The 19,163-nt window shown below is 38.8% G+C and overlaps 1 protein-coding gene across 2 annotated transcripts in view; it reads right to left on the minus strand.

Annotated features, from left to right (window-relative positions):
• LOC124154246 (Golgi resident protein GCP60) overlaps window positions 1-14,788 on the minus strand; it is a 52,900-nt gene extending 38,112 nt beyond the window's left edge. The window contains exons 1-6 of one of the 2 annotated variants that reach the window (XM_046527846.1): window positions 14,725-14,788; window positions 14,401-14,562; window positions 13,886-14,027; window positions 13,658-13,798; window positions 12,871-12,975; window positions 5,067-5,154 (exon numbers count right to left, since the gene is read on the minus strand). In XM_046527846.1, the coding sequence (XP_046383802.1) occupies window positions 5,067-5,154; window positions 12,871-12,975; window positions 13,658-13,798; window positions 13,886-14,027; window positions 14,401-14,560 (636 nt within the window). In that variant the 5' untranslated portion in view covers window positions 14,561-14,562; window positions 14,725-14,788. Of the gene's footprint in view, window positions 1-5,066; window positions 5,155-12,870; window positions 12,976-13,657; window positions 13,799-13,885; window positions 14,028-14,400; window positions 14,563-14,664 lie in introns of both variants that reach the window. The other variant, XM_046527845.1, reaches the window with a different exon arrangement.
• Window positions 14,789-19,163: the final 4,375 nt, after the last annotated feature.

Consider the following 19,163-nt stretch of genomic DNA (forward strand, 5'->3'; position numbering starts at 1 on the left):
TATGTCAAATTTGGCCAGAAAAAAGGGTCCGCCATTTTGCGACATTATACTGCACCAATACTAACCAAAAAGTTAAAAAATAATGGAAAATGTAGATAAAGTACCATATTTTTGGAATATAACGTTTTTTACTGCATTAAAATCCTTCAAAAACTCTACCAGCAGTTTAACTCCGAAGTTTTTCGGAGAAAAACGAGATCGGGCGTGTTTTTGGAAATTTGGTCATGTTTGATCCCCTGTATCTCAGTAACGGATTAGATATAGGAGAAATAACTTATTATACCGTGATCACCAACTATTTGTGAGTATATACGCCAAGTTTCAAGTATCTACCTCAAAAAACGCAATTTTGGACTTTTGTCCAGCTTTTTCCGATTTCAGACCACTGTGCGATGGTCCGAATGACCTTACCATTCAGAAAACGATGGGTAGGGCGATCACTCTTTAGGTAGCTGAAAAAGTATCGATGGAGCTATAAGTATCAGTCTGAGGGACGGAAAAAATGATCGAGTGCAGTGGCGCAGCGAAGGGAGGGGGTTTTGGGGGATAAACCCCCCCCCCCCCCCCCAGAGCTCACAGAAATTTTTAAGTTGAATCTATTTTACTCAATTGGATTAATACCGCTTATAGAATAGTGTGAGTGGTGATGGTTTTCCGGGTTTACACCGCGTTGATTCATGTTTTGCGGACGACAGTTTCGGGCGCGTTCCAGCTCCCGTCTTCGGGTCCAAATGAACCTGGAATGAAGCTGGAACGCGCCCGAAACTGTCGTCCGCAAAACATGAATCAACGCGGTGTAAACCCGGAAAACCATCACCAATCAACTCACCGCGGAAGCCTCCGTAATAATAGTGTGAGTATTAACAAAATATACCTTAGAAGGCCGTAAAACTCAACATTTAGAACTATTTATCATAATTTTTTTCTGGGGAAGGGTCCCCGCACCTCTGGATTGCCCTGGCGGGTATGCCACACCCCCTGGCACCCCAGTATTAGTTACGCCTGAACCCCCCCCCTAGCCTTAATTCCTCGCTGCGCCCCTGATCGGGTGATTCAGGTTTAAGGACGACTTTCCTTAGTAAGCGCGACAGACGGAGAGGGGCAAACCTGAAGGGCCGAAATCGTCAAACTGAATTCAATGAATATTCCTGATGTCTTGCTAGGACTCTCTCTCGTCACCGACGTTACACTCTGCTTTGGGACAAAACCCATGCTTAGAGTTGCTAATGATAGTCCCCTCGTTGAAGTGTGCAACGGCAGGGAATACCTACTCGACACGAGGACTTACATACGCCACTGAATTAAATAAAAAAATTATAATACAATAATAGTGCACACAATAAAAACATAACCATCACAACGCGCTCTACACTCATTTTATTCATTTAATCTATATCAATGAAATTACAATTCCATTTTTATCGCTGAATCAGCTAAATTCTAAGATGAATCTGATTTCAAGATGACCTCTCTGTATTAGAACGTCATGGGAAAAAAATAAATTATATACACTAATTTCTTCCTTACTTGAGCAATGAAGTCTTAAGAATACATGAGCAACATGGGAAAATACGATTAGAAAAGAGATAAAAATTATTCTTAACATCCAAATTTTTCAGCTAGAAACTAGAATAAAATTAAAGGTACTAAGTTGAACGTACTACCTCCCAGGTAACATATATCCTTACGTAATGTATTCCACGGATTATATTTTGCTCCCATTTTAAGACGAACCAACTGCCTTCCGAAATCAAGAAATGGCAGAAAAACATCCTTTTTGACGTGATCAAACATGGCATTTATTTAAGCGATTTCCAAGCCAGCATGGCATTGTATCAGCAAACAAGACGACATTAAATGCACCATCAAATCTGACTGCCTACTTAGATGCACGGAAATTAGTACTAATCACATCGCTAATTCGACGAAAAATTCTGCCCGAGAAAAGTTTCAGGTAGGTAGTGTAACATTACCGCGAGATATCCTACGTATTAACGCATATCGCCGAAAATAAAATGGAAATTATTACAGAGACAAAAAAAAGATGAGAAACTGGAAAACGAAAGATTTTAGTGTTTCACTCCCTCGGACAACCCCTACGAATATCTTTTGTATTGGAGAGTTAAAAAAAAGTAAACATTTTAGCTGCTTCTATGAAGTTTAATAGTACAAGGAAGCAGGTAGTGTCCGATAGAAAAAAGAACCCCTTCACAGATATCTTGATAGTTGAGGAAGTCTTGCACAACTATTTACGTTCCACATAAGCTCGCGACGTCATTCTTGATTCACGGATAAGTGTCACATTTCCACGCATCAAACATTCAGGAAACTATTTCCGAAGGTCTGATTATTCATCCTGGAATATATCTTCCCATGCATCAAAGAGAAAATTTCTCCTCGGTTTCATATCACTCATCGCGCAACAGTCGAGTATATGATATCGATATTACTATCATAAGTATCCACATGCATTTTCCTTATTGACCCAGCCATCGACCCATTTAATATCAATAGATATTTTGCTACATCATGATTATTTATTAAATTATAAATATACGAGGAAAAATGGGTTGATAATTTTTAAAATTCTTCGTATTACCGTGTTAAGAGTTCTGGGGTCTCGAATATCGACCATCATCCTCAGGGCTACTTATAGTGTAACGATACCGCAATATATCCGGTGAATATACGCATATCGCCAGAAATAAAACACATAACTTAACGTTACTCATAGCCCTTAGGACAGTGGCCGGGTCGGACATCAAAACATCGGAAGAAATACAGTTCCTGACCCGGTGAAGATCCCGAGAACTCTTCACGCAGTCTATTCACCGGGAAAGCACCAAATCCTGCTTCTTCATACTGCACTTCTCGTAATTCATTCAACGGGAATTGAATAACACAATATGGCGCCCCAATACACTGTCTTTCCGAATGAAATGTTAGATGAGCTGAATAAATCGGCCTCATGAAAGTTCAACATACTGTTACCCGTCAAAGAAGAGGGTTAATTTGCATTAAAACATTCTCCCAAGGAATTAACTAGGACCGTTTCCCAATAATTAAGGAGTGAGTTTCAAAAGATGTTACCCAGTGCGCCTGTTTTTCACATGCTACCATGTGAACGAACTTCATCACTCTGGGATGGGAAACGCAGGCTGAGATAACCTGAAAGTTCACGAACGCAAAATCATGTTTTCATTCATGAAACAATCTTTCATCTTTTCTCGACGCGGGACGAAATAATGACTCCTCTCTAAACTTTGAGGCGCCTGAAATTCGATAGAAATTATTCAAATTGGGATTTCCCAAGGACCTACGAAATGAGCCGGAAGAAAAAAAAGATAATACCGGTTACCAAAATGCTAAAAGACAGAAGAACACACTACCAATCCAACACTACTATCAGTCGGGTAAGATGTGTCTCCGGAACTTATGCAGAAATAAAACCAATCTAACATCATAATGTGCGAAAATGTGATAACTGATGGCATATCTAACAACGATTTCTCGTGCGGCTCTTAAGAAATTATGCCTGAAAACCTACGATGCTGTCAAAACGAGGGCTGAAAGGCAAATTTAAGCTTAATAAGACAACATTTTGAAAAAAAAATTCTTAAAATACAGTCAGTATCGCCCGAAAGTACACCTGGCGAGCAAACACTGAATTGGCAGACATTTTTACCTCCGCCGGCTTCCAAAAATGGGTAACGACATCTTACACTCGCATAACACCTAATAATACTTTAACTAACACAATAAAATGACTAAAATTAACGAAAAAAGTTCACAAAATTATCTGGATTACAATCCATGTGGAGGATAACAAAAGAGATACATTATTCGGCACCACAACCCGCCAAGTCCAAAGCGATACTCCGAGTTAAGGGTTCTGAGCAAATCTATTAATTCATCGCTGCACGAGAACTTGAGTGGATGGAAGATTAAATGAACACTTGGACAATGAACACTTACAAATACAATAATAGGACGAATACATAAATACTAAGGCGAATACTAGGGAAATATCCCGGGTGTCTCAGCGAGTAGCTGGGTGAATAACATTGAGCAGGAACTACTGAATTGAAAACACAGGATTATTTAGGAGTGATGGCTATGGTATACGTCTGATTATTCATCCTGGAATTCGAATACCAATGAAGCCATCGATTTGGCACATCCTTAGACCGAACTCTCATGGGAAGTATCAAAGGACACTTTTCTCGGCAAAACGGAAAATTTAGAACGAGATTCTAACAGAAAAAATAAATTCACAAGGCAGAAAAAATATTTTCGTTTGAGTGCATTTACCAGGCATTCAAAACAATCTTCCCTGATGTCCCACGACTTTTATAAACAATAAAATCTATCCTGGTTTTCCAGAGGAGTGACCACCCGGAGCAACATTAAGCGGCGTCAATCACTACGAGCTAACATTTCCGCGGCGCCGGGCGGCCTTCTCCGGACGAAAGATTTATCCATGGATATAAAAAATGACGATCCTCACGTAGGCCCCCAAATGTGTTGTCACCCACCGCGAATTTAAATGAGTTTACAAAAGTCGCCACTCGCATCGCTGACGGACAAAGTGATCCGAGTTGCAAGGGGAAAGACGTATAATTAGGGGTGTTAAGCAAAATTTATAAACGCGATGATGTGATCTATCAAATTCATAACTTTACATTCTATTCCTCAAAATTATTAACACTCTACTGCTAAATATTTGAAAAAAGTGGGCCGCATCGGCACTCATCACAGCGCCGCGGGCATTTTTGAAAACAGACTCAAATGCGACCGAAGTGGCAACAGAAATCACCCTTACATGGGACGGAATTGGGCCTCCTCCAGGCAATCCCCTTGGATTTATCCCACTGCTCAGCAATTCACAAATCACGCAGCCGACGCACACAATTACTGGACGATGGACGGATAACCCGCGGCCCGGAAGCTCGGAAGATTGCTTCAATATCACTCACTGAAGGTTAACACAGTGGTTATGCGCCAAAATCAGACTTCAATCGCTCGGCAAGGGTCTTTGGTGAATGAAAAGGACGACAGAAGCTCACCTGTTCCGGATTGCCCGGGAACTGCTGCTCCGCGTAAGCCTTGAAGTGATGGTACGTCTGCTGATTGAGGGCCTCCTGGATCTGCCGGCTGGAAATGGAACAGAAGAGGAAGTGATGAGTTAGCCCCGTGCCGAGATTTCCGCTAAATAGTGAAGCAGCATAGAGAGGGGTAGAAGTCTGGGGGGCGAGCGAGTAGAAATAGAAGGGTACCGAAAGGCTGTTTTTACAAATGCCTTCTAAACATGAAAAAAAGGAGGAAATAAACTTGACACATTACAGCAGGCTCAAATATCGCTAATTTGGGCGTAGCCTGGAAGACCATGAAATAAAAATAATGGCGCTTTACGTTAACGTCATTAGTAAAATATTTCACAATAACGATAAAAAGAATATCATTCACGTTGTTCCAGATCATTACAAAATGAAAAGTCAACATGATACCTCACAGATGACCTACTATAATAGTGCTGTTTTTTTAGTAGAATCTTAAAACAAAAAAGGAGAATTCGTAAGAAATTATATAAAAATTATGGACAACCCCGTCTTTATTAACGATTAGAACGCAAATAAACAAGGAAAGCGATTGATTGTTCCAGATATCAATTCACCCCTCAATACGCCCAACTTAACTGCCAACCTAAAGAAGTGATACCCAAACAAGACGCAAGCGGAAAATACCATGCTAAAAATTACACCGACTTCGGTTATTTTTACATTACAATAAAGTCAAACTAAGCTTATAATATTTTTTGGTGCGTGACGCCGGTCATACTAGGAAAATATAAATTTAATATGATCGAAAATTATGAATAACCAGCAACCCAGGAAAATAAAACTATGAGGGAATAATAGATATGCAATCACTAATTCTAACATGATGAGACTCAAACAGCAACACACTAGCTTAACGATTGATAACTCTGAAGACGAATTAAAAGCAATAGCAAAGTCGCCTTGGCATAAATTGGACACTTATAGCGTTAAACAAGAGGAACAAAAGCATTGAATCAAAATGTCTACAACTTTTCATTCCTAATCCCAGCCGAAGGACCCAAGATTAAATCAAAATATAATAATTCAATGGGATAACGTAAGCACAACAGACTAATTTACACAAAAGACTCAACCGACGATGTTCAGTCACCGAATTAAGACCCAAAATTAAGACGTCGTAAAGCCCAAACGAATGAAATCATTCCATGAACAACCAATTTTGTTACGGTGGAGAGGTGATTACCTCTACGAGCTCAAATGACAAAGAAATTAATAAAACCTTGCAGAGCCCGAAAATGTTAGCGTATCCCTGAAGTAGACAACAACTGAGTGAGTTTGGTTCAACCAGCTTCTCAGTGGCGAGCGAAAAATAATTACGGCCGGCTGAGCTGCTTCGTTCAAACTATCTACTACCAAATCCAAAGGAAAGCGTTCGGGATCCCTACCTCAGCTGCTCTCTATCCCTTCCGACCTTCTTCTGAGTTGGGGCTCTCTTATCGCGGCGCGGCTAATAAATCGGAAGGAGTGGGGGAGGAGCGTAGACCTCCCACCCACACCTTGCGTTCCCCCAACCCCCACGGACGGACGCAAGAGCGCGGAGATTCCCCCGAACGCAGCGGCTAACGTCGAGGAGGACGGCGGACGACACTACTGGGGAGGGGGGAGGAGGAAGGTGCGAGAAGGGGAGGGGGAGTGAGAGAGGCGGGGGGGGGGGGGGTTGGAGAGGTGGGAGAGGGAACGTGTGAATGTGCGACATAAACGGATAGGCTTGTTTGTTGGCGATCGAACGCGTTTGGGAAGAGGAGTACCTATCACCTCAATGGTAGTTGGTGTTCCACCGTCTGCTATCAAGACATACTCTTCGTAGCTATTGCTCCAAAGCCAAAATGCAATGTTTCCATCAGCTGGACCACAGACTTGAATGTACATGAGAACCTAGGAAGAGCTCTGAAGACAATCATAATTTACAATACAGAAATTTTTAATAATTTTCCCTTACATTACATGACTTTCTAAAAAAAAACTAAATCCTCTATTCTGGTTTTCCAGACGAGTGACCACCCAGAGTGCGCCTAATAATTAAAGCGGCATCAATCACTACGAGCAAACGTTTCTGCTGCACCAAGTGGCTTCTCCAGATGAAAGATTTATCCAACCGTTCAGCAATTCACAAAGCATGCAGCTGATGCAAACGATTAATGGGCGACGGACGGAAAACCCGTGGCATGGAAGCTCGAGAAAAAATAAATAAATTTTTATCATGAATAATGATAACGGTGAGCGTTGAAGGAGATAGGGTAATTCTTACAGAGAGTTGCTCAGACATAAAAATGGAATTTTTTTGCACCCGAAATGATTCTAAATTCGTACTTACCGCTAAAAATATATTCCCATGCACATTTAAAAAAGTTTATTGTTAATGCAAATGATACTAAGGAAAGCTGCCCTATTCGTAAAAAAAACTACTACGGGCATACAGAAAGTTTCACAGATGTTAAAGATTTGGGCTGGGAGTCACTAGAGACACGTACTAGGCTTAGATTGCTTGAGCAATTAAGAATGGATATCTTTAATAGCAGCACAGAGAAGGTCATATTAAAACCCACTACATTTCCAGGTCCAAAAAAGTGATAAATTATGATGTGACCTGCATCAAATCACTATTTACCATACCCATATTACCTATTTAGGAGTATGGCAGCAATGTGTGGCCACCATTTTATGAGTGTCATATAAATAAGCTTGAAAGAGTTCGAAGATATTTTACTAGGCAATGTATGTGCAAAGTCGGAGCTGACATCAATAATATCTCTTAACCTGATGCATTCATGGAACTTAGGAATTTCAACTCTATCTTCATGGTGCATCATCGCAGGTCATATACAATATTCATACACAAGTTATTAAATAATAGTACAGAACAACCCCGATTATCCAGGCTAACGAAAGGGAGAGGTGGCATGAATAATTGGAAAACACGGATAATCCAACCTTTACTTAAGTTTACGTTTACTCAAGTTACCTGGGATGCAACCGCTGCGGGACACAGATCCGTAATCACAGAGCCCAATCCTGCACCGTGATGCTTGGAAAAGAGGAGCACAAAACTCCTGTAAAGACTACAGGTGTGCAATTACGCCATCACGCAGTAACGGTTATAGGAAACCAGGACTTAAAGACAAATTGTCTACACAGTTCAGTCTTCACTGGTAACGGCGTAAACATGCCCGAGTGCAACAAAATCTCTGGTTTCCTTGGGCCGTATTCAACCACATGCGAGGCCAGGTAATAATTGTGCATTTGCGATATGAAATCTACAATCGTAGATTGCAAATAACATTAATCTGAATTTACGAATGATTAACTAGTGAAGAATATTCTAGAGGAACTTAAGAGTTTTTTTTCCTACCACTGATCGTCGTCTAAAATGCTAGAGCAGGCGTCCAAGTGCACTTGAAACATTCCTTGTCAGCAAGTAGATAAAATAATTCCACTTTAAGAAGGGGATTCTAATCGAAATAATTAGCCCAGTGTAGCATTGTATTTAAACAATGCAAATATCTTGGTGCTGTCACGTCCAATTTTATTTTTTCTTATAAAGATCGTAAAAAACTTCTAAGGACCGTGAACTCATGAACGGATAAACCGCAGCCGGATATTCGGGGGTCTGCTGTATTTCTAGTTCCAAACTTTTGGAATTAGAGTCCCTATAAATACCATCTCATGCTACTAGAAGCAAGTCTTTATTCCATAGAGAATTTAATAGATGCAATTATTTGTACCACAGCCCTATTGCCAGGATTCTGAGGTAAGGAAATGAACTTCCTAATGAATTCAATATTTATGCCATGAAGGCTACGTGGTTTAAGCAATGTTTGAAGAAAAATCTTAATCAGATATGAAATGTTTTCCTTTTATTTTTTGCAATGTTCATTATTGCCATTTTGATGCATAGATATTTTATATTAATCTTCATTTTTCACTTGGTTCTCTCTATGTTGTATACATATCATTTCTTAATAATTAATGGGTAGTTGCTCATGTAAGTGCAATACATGTATTTATGTACATATCTTGTGCAATTAATAAAGAAATAAATGATATTTTGGCCAAAAATGCACATTTTTGAACTGCAGAAACTTTGAGCCAAGCGCTCCTATTGGCCGCGAGTTTGCCCTGTTGTTAGAGACTCTGGACAACCCATGACCTCAAATGCGCTACCACTGAGCTAGCAAGCTGCCTTGGATTCACAGGGATCTCTAGCAGACAACACATTCAAGGACAACTTGGGGCAAATCAGAGCACTTGTACACACCACAGTCATCACAAGAAATAAAAACCCAGACTGTGCGTGGTCAGCATTACTAATTTGGGCATGAAGATGTTTTTCTTATAACTTTCTTTCAAAAATCAATAAAATTCAGTGAAATTCTCTTTAAAATTCTGTGGAAATTTTTGAGAAATCTAATTTGTCCAACAGAGATAGAATCCCTACCAGACCGTTAACTTCTTCACCTGAGATCGACCAGACCATTAACTTCGACACCCAAAGATAGCGAATGATTAGAGCGTTTTGCACCTACATAAAACTCGAGACCTATGAACAGCATCTCAGGCTCTAGAGCCTCCCAAAAATTCATAAACCACCAATACCTACCAAATAGTAACTGAATAGGCACTGACAGATAATTAGATTTATCCATGGCTCCTATCACATACATACTCGCCACTTTCCTAAGTACATTCCTTTTCTTTCAAAAGAGATTGTAAGAGCAGTATTTTTTTAGATTTGATGATTACAATATCTGATCATTAATATCTATTATCAATTTTTCAAAAAGTTCCTTTAACTGATTTCATAAAACCCATTGACTGGAATAATAACTGCTATCATAAACCCATGACCTTCCATTCTTAGGGAAATCACCTAGCCTACAGTCTGTAAAAAAAGCAACTCAAGTTTAAGGAGCTCTAGCGTCTAAATGAAGCAATCAATTTTTAATGCAACAAAAAGCATATAAAAGAGATTTTATTTATACGTTGTAGTGTACTTTTAAAAAATTTCGGCACAATAGTATGTCCTGTACTTAATTTTTTCTCAAAAAAGTACCAGTTTTTTGCGCATAAAATCAAGTTGCCCAACTTTGAGCACTTGGCATTCCTGTAGTATTCGTTTCTATACCTTTCAATTTTGATATAAAGAAGCCACATCTATTATTAGCAGTTTGCCGAAAACAAATTGTTTTTACCACTAAAATTAATGGAGTTGTTGTAAACAATGCAAACCTATGCTAACTTCAAAACTAGTGGGTCAATTGAAAATTGATTGGTACTGTTGTCAGCTCAGCTACAGAGGACCCAATGAAAAAGTTGTTGTAGCCATTTTTCTATGTTCATTTTATGATTGTGGGTGAGCTGGTATGGCCACAGCAAGTGGGAGTGAGGGGAGGGAAAGTTTCTCGACTCGTAACATTTCCTTAGCCAATCCGCAGACATTAGGCGTGGCCTAGCACTTTGGAAATTCAGTCTCTCCCAGACCTCCACTGGGTTAACCCGGTAACGCCTGAATTTAAAAGTTTCTGCGATTTTTGTGGTAATCATGTAACCAAATATCAATGAAATTCTGAGTCATTAGGTGCAAAATTTATTCTTTTACCAATAATAGTTACGCCTAGCGGTACCATATGCTACCACCAAAATTTTTTGTATCATACCATTAGGCTCACATCAAATAACCATGCTTTAAACGAGATATACATGTTATAGCAATCATAATTACAGTTAAAAAACTTTGCATTAAGTGTACATAAGGAGTAAGTAAATAAAATCGAAATGCTTGCTCTAAAACTTCCGTTTTTTGGGCTAGTTGATAATTCTCAATTTTCAAACGGCTCTAAAAATGTTAATTACAACTTTAAAATAGCGAACTTTTCGGAATAATGTTATTTAAAATATTCTTATCAATGAAAAACTATCAAAAATCTTAATAAATTACGGTAAATGACAAAAAAGTTACGTTTAGCACTGCACTACCAGCTGGTACCATTTGGTACCGCTAGGCGTTAACGGGTTAACATCATGAATCTGCTCCAAGATCCGTGTTAGCAAACCTCTCTCTGTGTTCTCTTGTGTGTCTTTAAGTATGCCTTTTACAAATGGTGCCCCATTCAATGAGGCACCTGACAATGTCATGGGCTTCTATGAAGGGATTATCGACAATAACTTCCAAATGAGTAGGCATATTGCATTGGTGCCATGCCCAATATACTTGTGGCCATCCAGGACTCACACGTTTTCAGTGATTAACTAGGGCAGCAATGTACATATGGCAATGTTGAGTTTGCTCTTACTCTCTCTGTTGGTACAAACCCTCCCCCTTCAGCAAAGCCCTCTGAGAGCGTCTGGGCTCTCACGAAAGCTCGCCCGCAAACATTAAGTGAACAGATAATAACAGAAAAGAAAGCCACCTCATATTATATACAAGTTTCCTCCATTATCCCTTTAAATAATCAAACAGGCGGCATAATTTCCTATTTCAAAACTTCAGGTTACAATTAGAATTCCCTGGTATGAGACTTAACTTCATGGAAATCCATTCCAACCAATAGGGTGGTTTCCTATTATTTTTTTATTGCCTAAATCGAAAGATTATTACTCCTGGAGTACGTATTTCATGCATTTTGATTTTTGAATGACGATATCTATATTTCGCAATTAAATGAAAAGTGAAAATTTTCAAGCGCGCGAAAACGCGACGCGTAAGTACATATGAATGCCGGGATATCTCTCCGTGTGACGTATTTCTGGTTCCCGCTGCCGCCCTGTGAGGTGGCATTGAGGCGAGGCTTGAGCACTGATACGACGCAGGACGCTAGCGGTAGCTGAGTACCCTGCTAGCTGGTAGCGCTTGGCTTAAATAAGGATTATTAATACCTTATAAAATGAAGAAAACTTTCCGACCTTAGCCAGTTTCAATAAGTGATTATTAAGACATGTTTCCCTGAGCTCTGCGCCTCATGCATGCATTGGTAATCTCAGACCATATATAACTCCTATCTACTCGTATAGAAACTAAGTCCCTGTGACGTCACGTGGAGTGGCATCGCGTGGGCGCCAATCTGGCCTTTTTCAAATGAGGATAAAAATGGACCATTGCCATTCGTCTAAACCGGTATTTATAAAATGAAATAATTTGTATATTATGAATACACTAATGGTGGGTAACGAATCGCAATCAATGCAGTTAGTTATTTTTCATGAAGGAAACTACCCTATTAAAAAGATTTAGTAACTTATTCACAGGATTTTAAATCTAAATCAACCACAGTCGAGTTGGAAAAAAATTACAGGAAGGAGTACAAATTTTTTTTATTGCATTCAGTTATGGTGGCATAGATTGTTGCCAAAAGATAATTTCAATACAAGGATGGTAGAAAAAACGATAGTATGAAACCATAGTGTAAAATATAAAAATTAGTTGCCCTCTATTAAGGTTTGGTAACAATGAACTAAACTCAATGAATACTGAATATTACTGAACAACGCAAAAGAGCCACTTTAAATTCAAGGTAACTACAATTACACATGTTTTCAAAAAACTGGAGTAAAGGAAGCCTATGCAAAGGATCAAATTTCTATGATATAAGTTTTTTTTTATTAGGCATTCCATAACGATCTCTAGTTATAATGATTTCTTCACGATATTCAAGCATTGCATTTGAAGGTAGCGCACTATTTATTTCCATGAAACCAGTCTTTATATATCTAATGCAATCAAGAAAGGCATTTCATAAAAAGCTCCATAACTCACCGCTGCTGCTCTTGTTTCATTTTCTCCTCTTCCTCCTTTGCCCTAGTTTCCTCAATCAATCTCTTTTCCTCTTCATATTCCCTCTTCTTCTCTAAATCTTCCTTCCTAAAATTAGTAATTTAAACCTATTTAGTTAAATTATCCATCTAGCCACAAGCTTTAAGCATTGTCATTCATAAACAACAATACTAGTATCTAAAAATGGGTACTATTATACAAGCAGTCAAGGGTAAAATAAAAGGTATACATAGATAAAGTGCCTCACTCGAGTAAGTAAAAAACTGTAAATGGAGCGAAATCCAGTAAGAGTCCAGTAAAATTACCACTCTCTTCTGGAAATCCTCTCGAAAATTCATCTACACATGAATATTGTAATGTTTTACGTAGGTATTTCATTACATCACTTCATGCACCCGACGGAGATTATAAGGAATATTTACAAGGACATTAAAGCAACATAAATGTATTAAATCTTCTTAAGCATTCTTATTACTTATCATCTGCTGACTTCTAAATATTTCATCAAAGCTTTAACATACTATGTATTCAATATGAAACCAATTCAATGCTCAATATTCATGGATTACAATAAAATTTTCAGAACTTCCAGTCAATTGGCTAAAACTAAAGAATAATTGGCTACTTGACACATTACACCTTAATTAATCGCTTATTAAAATTAAGCGATTTGGGGTGTTAGTACTATCTACACGATCACATATTAAAAGATTTGGAGAAAAATTAACTCCCAGGAAATATCTGAAAATTTAGAATTTGAAAAACTTACATTTTTCTTTCCTTTTCTCGTATATCCTGTACATGGGCTGCGATAAAGGGCTTAAATAAGTTACAAAGATTAACCAACAAATCCAAAAAGTTTATCATGGCTTCCACTTCGGACATATCCCCAAGCGCCTGCCAAGCCAATCTGAAAGAAAATTCAGTGCTTAAAATTGACCTGTACAGTGTTTTTCTATGAAAAGTATCTACTTCGGATATAGAAGATACCACCTACCTCCTATCCTTTCCAATAACATCGAGAACTCCCAGGGGAGGAAGACTATCTGCATTAAACTTTCCATGACTAACTTGCTGAGTATAAGCAACAAGTTTTAATTTGTCTTTGTACGACAGCTGCAGCGCTTTGCCAACATTTTCTGCAAGTTGAGGAGAAAAAAAGAGAGATAAAAATACACATAATATCCAACGTGAATGCAGTGCAATTCTCACTGTAAAGCGCTTACGGATTGATCATAGAACAAATGATTATTTAACACATAGAAACCAAAAATAACCAAAGTAAATATTGAATTGACGTTTCCCCATACTGATGATCTAATACTAAAGTTGATGATGAAACTTCGGTAGAATACGCTTCAGACTTTATACAAAGGCAGCAGCGTGTTAATGAGGAAGGCTAATACTTACTAAGTGTTAATCAATCAATTCAATATCCAGCAAAACACACAATAACTAGACATTTTATCTTTCAAGGTCTATAGTGTATAGCTCGATCGAACGTGTTTATACCTTTGTAAAACTTCAATCCAAGACGATATAAGTCCTTCAACTCAAGGCCAAACTCCTTTAAAAACTCCCCATCAACAGAATTCACTGGTTTATCCTTAGGAGGAGTTCCTAAACGGTCATTTTCATTCACCGCAGGAGAAACCTCCCCATTCGCCGCCATTGCTATATCCAAATTCAAGGAGAGATAACAGAAACATTTAACCCCAGTTACAGAATATTAAGTGTAAATCCTCGACATCAAAACGTAATTATCAATACATTTACCAATGAGCTTCAATGATAATTAAACATAACTTCAAAGGAGAAGGACAAAATAATACAAACAGAATGAACGAAGTAAATGATTCGCCGATAGATCGTCACTTTTCACCAAAACAAGACGACGACGTCGCCGATTTAGTTGGTGATTTGGACTGTAGGGGAAGTTAGGTGAAACAGAGTCCTCTGGATTGTTGATAATACAATGAGGTAGTAGTGTAGAGAACTGCCATCCAGAGGACTCTGAGGTGAAAAAGATTCCAGAGTCCTCTGGATGGCCATTCAATACACTTCTTTATGGGGTACACTTTTTGAAACTTTATTTTTCAAATATTCACTAACAAGCAAAATTTTATTCATTTTCGGATTCATTTTGTCAACTTCGTTGTTGGTGTTACCTATAAAATGGAGAAATTTGGTTTGCAATGAAAACCTTTCCTCGCTCATCGGGAAAAATGGAGTTGCCAATAAATGGCAAAGAGATGAAAAGAATATGTGGAACAGTTATTTATACAGAAGGAATAGGCTAAGAACGAAATATTTTGAAAATGAAAGGAAAGATGGATAAAGCATGGGAGCCCCAATATTAATATCAGAATTTTATGCGGTAGTAAGAGACCTGCGGATGAATAAAGCATCTGGTATTGACTATGCATATTCAAGTTGAGCTAATTAAAAATGCTGGATAAAGTATATTGAACCAGCAGCACAAAATTATAAGTGAAATTATTCAACAGGTTAGGTACAGCAAATGAGTTTGAAAGGAACATTATAATCCCTATTCCCAAGAGGCTAAAGAGCAGACAACAATGAACATTCTAGGACCATAAGCCTGACAACACATTTGACAAAGATACTGACAAGACGGAATAATACTGGGAAATATGGGTTATGTAACCAAAGTGAAAGAGGAGAAAGGCTACTTGAATTCTACACTGAGTACAGGCTAGTGGTTGCCAACACTTTTTTCAAAAATTCCCTGCCAAGAAGATAAACATGAAAGATGCCAGGAGACCTTAGAAGATTCCAAATCGACTACATTCTAGTGAAACAAAGATTCAGGAACCAGGTGAAGGACTGCAAAAGTTATCCAGGGGCAGATATCAATAGAGACCATAACTTTTATGATGAAATGCCACCTTAAATTTAAAAAATTGAAGATAGCCGTGAAAAATAATGGCAGGTTGAAAAATTGAAGGAGTTTCAGCATCAACTGGCTTTTAAAGAAGCTGTATAAAAGAGAATAGGGGAGAATACGACCAATAAACTAGTGGAAGAGAGTTGGAAAACCATTAGAAGTGGCCTGCAGGAAGAAGCTGAGGAAGTTCTTGGTAAAAAAAAGAGTCGTTATGACAAACCATGGATCTCGCAGGAAGTATTAGATCTCATTGAAGAAAGAAGAAAATACAAGGCTGCGAAAACAGAGGAAGGATAGAATTGTTACAAGAGAATATGGAACAAAATATGTCGTAAAGTGTGGAAGGCTAGAGAAACGTGGATGAAAAATATTTGTGAAGATGTACAAAACAATCTTAAACATGGAAAAGTAGAGGCCGGCTATAGGACCACTTTAAGGAAAGGGGCGTAAGATGTATGTAATACCCTTAGGGACAAAAACGGGGAACTAATGATTGAAAACGAAGACAAAGGGAAGAGATGGAAGGAATATCTGGAAGATTGGTACAAAGGAAGCAGCCTAAGAACGAATGCTATCGAAAACGAGAGGGAAGTGGATGCTGATGACATGGGAGCCCCAATTTTAATATCAGAATTTGATGTGGCTGCGAGAGACCTTGGGAAAAATAAGCGTCTGGCATTGATGATATTCCCGCAGAGCTAATTAAAAATGCAGGAGAGATGACGTTGAACCAGCTGTACCAAATCAATAGTGAAATGTATTCTACAAGTGAGATACCAAACAACTTAAAGAGGAACATAACAACCCCTATTCCTAAGAAAAAAAGAGCGGAGAACTGCAAAGATTTTAGGACCATAAGCCTAACAACACATGCATCGAAGATACTGACAAGGATCATCTATAGAAGAAGAGCATTAGGATGAGGACCAATTTGGATTCAGAAAAAAACAAAGGCACAAGGGAAGCAATATTGGCCCTTGGACTGCTCATAGAGAAGAAAATGGGAAAGAAAAAGCCAACGTTCGTGGACTTAGAGAAGGCTGTGCATTGTCACCTGTAATTTTCAACGTTTATATCGAGAAAGCCATTAATGAAATCAAAGAAAAGGCATTGGGAGTGAATATCTATGGAAAAAAAATTAGCAAGCTAAGATTTGCCGATGACATAGCCATTATAGCAAAAACAGAGAAGGATTTGAAAATTATTCTGGTTAATATGGGTAGGGTAATGGGTAAGTGTCGACTGAAAATAAGCACGAAGAAAACCAAGATATTAGTATGCAGCATAAGAGAAGAAGTCAAGACTAACATTCTAATAGGAAAGCAAAAACTGATAGAGGTGGATGAATTCGGTTATTTGGGAAGCAAGATAACTAGTGACAGGAGAAGCAAGAAAGAAATTATCAGCAGAATAACCCATGCGAAGAGAGCATTCCATCAAAAGAAAGACCTGCTCACAGCAGGAAACTTAAATATGGAAGTAAAGAAACAATTCATGAGAACCTACATTTGGAGTTTGCTCCTATACGGAAGTGAGGCATGGACAATGACCGCAGCGGAGAAAGCAAGGATAGAGGCCTTCGAAATGTGGTGCTGCAGAAGAATGAATAAGATCAAATGGATCACCTGTGTTAGTAACGAGGAAGTCCTAAGAAGAGTAGGAGAGAAGAGAAGCCTCATAAAAAACCTTAACAAGAAGACGGAACAACCTTATAGGCCACATTTTGAGACATGATGGCTTGATGAAGACAATCATTGAGGGACAAGTGGAAGGCAAGAGCGGAAAAGGAAGACCTCGAACAAAATATATGGAACAAGTAAAGACGGATGTAAAAGAGAAGAAATACGTAGGTGTGAAAAGATTAGCTGATAGGAGAACTGAGTGGAGAGCTGCATCAAACCAATCCTAGGATTGTTGACCAGTGATGATGATGACTGACAAGATTCATGTATGTATAGAAGAATAGAATGAAGAGCACGAGGCATACTAGGATGAGGACTGATTCGGATTCAGAAAAAGATAAGGCACCAAGCAAGCAATAATGGCTCTTAGGCTGCTCATAGAGAAGACAATGGAAAAGAACAAGCCATCGTTCATGACTTAGAGAAGGTATTTGACAACATGGATGGAGACACAATTCTGGGAATCCTGAAAGAAATTGGAGTTTTTTTTCAATGGGAAGAGAATTATCCACAGTTTAAAGTAAATCCAAGGAACGATGATACAATCAGGACCCAGCTGTGAAGAAGCAAGTATTAGGACAGGAGTGAGACAAGGCTGAGCTTTGTCACCCATAATTTTCAACGCTTACATCAAGAAAGCCATTAATGAGGTCAGGGAAAACACTCCATGGGAAGTTGCACAGGTAAGGTGAAAGGCTACCATACTCTGCTAATAGAAAGCCCTCAAGGTGATCACATGGTGATGCAGGCACTGGGCACAGAATGGGGGCAGTACAGACTCCTAATGAGGAAGTCCTAAGAAGAGTGGTAGAGAGGAGAAGAATCATGAAAACCTTGACAAGAATATGAAACAAACTTATAGGGTCCGATCTCGAGCCTGATAAAGACCATCATCTATGGTCAAGTGGATGGCAAGAGTAGGAAAGGAAGACCTTGAGCAAAATATATGGAACAGGTAAAGAAGCATGTGAAAATGAAAATTGCATAGGTGCGAAAAGATTAGCTGATACAAGAATTGAGTAGAGAGCTGCGTCAAATCGATATTAGGATCATTGCCATATAGGATAGTGACAGTGATGATGACAATATAACTGAAGGCTGGTACAAAATAAGTCGATGTCTTTGTCACAGCTCTTAACTAATTATGGTTCCAAACAGCCTCAATGAAGTACATGAGGTCATTAAGTCACACTTGGCTTCAGTTGCTTTGCCAGCCAGTTCAAGTTTTTGGTATGTGCCAAATAAGGTTCATGTCTCAGGTCCACCTGATTCCCCGGAGTACAATTCCCTGCATGGGCAGTGAAGAAGGAATACATAGTAATCGAGTCATATAACTGATTTTTTCCTGTTCACAAACAGCCAAGTCTCTGATTTCACCTGGCAGGGTGATGTAGCCTCTGATTTACATCTATTAAGGTAATGATGAATAACACAAAATTCCCTGAAGCAATAACAGCGAGTGCAGCACTTAGAAGATGATTATTTACTAGCAATGGGGAACAGTTATCTCACTAAGTACCGTATAAGCTCGTGTAAGAGGCGCACCTTTTTTCCCAGATATTGCAGCCGAAAATGGGGGTGCGCCTCTTACACAAACTTCTTATCTTCCCCCCTCCCCTTCACCGGTCGCAAGTTCAAGGGGAACTGAGTGGCCTTGGTTTTCAGCGTGAGTCAGTCATCTGAAA

The sequence above is a fragment of the Ischnura elegans genome, chromosome 2, assembly GCF_921293095.1.
Source record: "Ischnura elegans chromosome 2, ioIscEleg1.1, whole genome shotgun sequence".
NCBI classification, from domain to species: domain Eukaryota; kingdom Metazoa; phylum Arthropoda; class Insecta; order Odonata; family Coenagrionidae; genus Ischnura; species Ischnura elegans.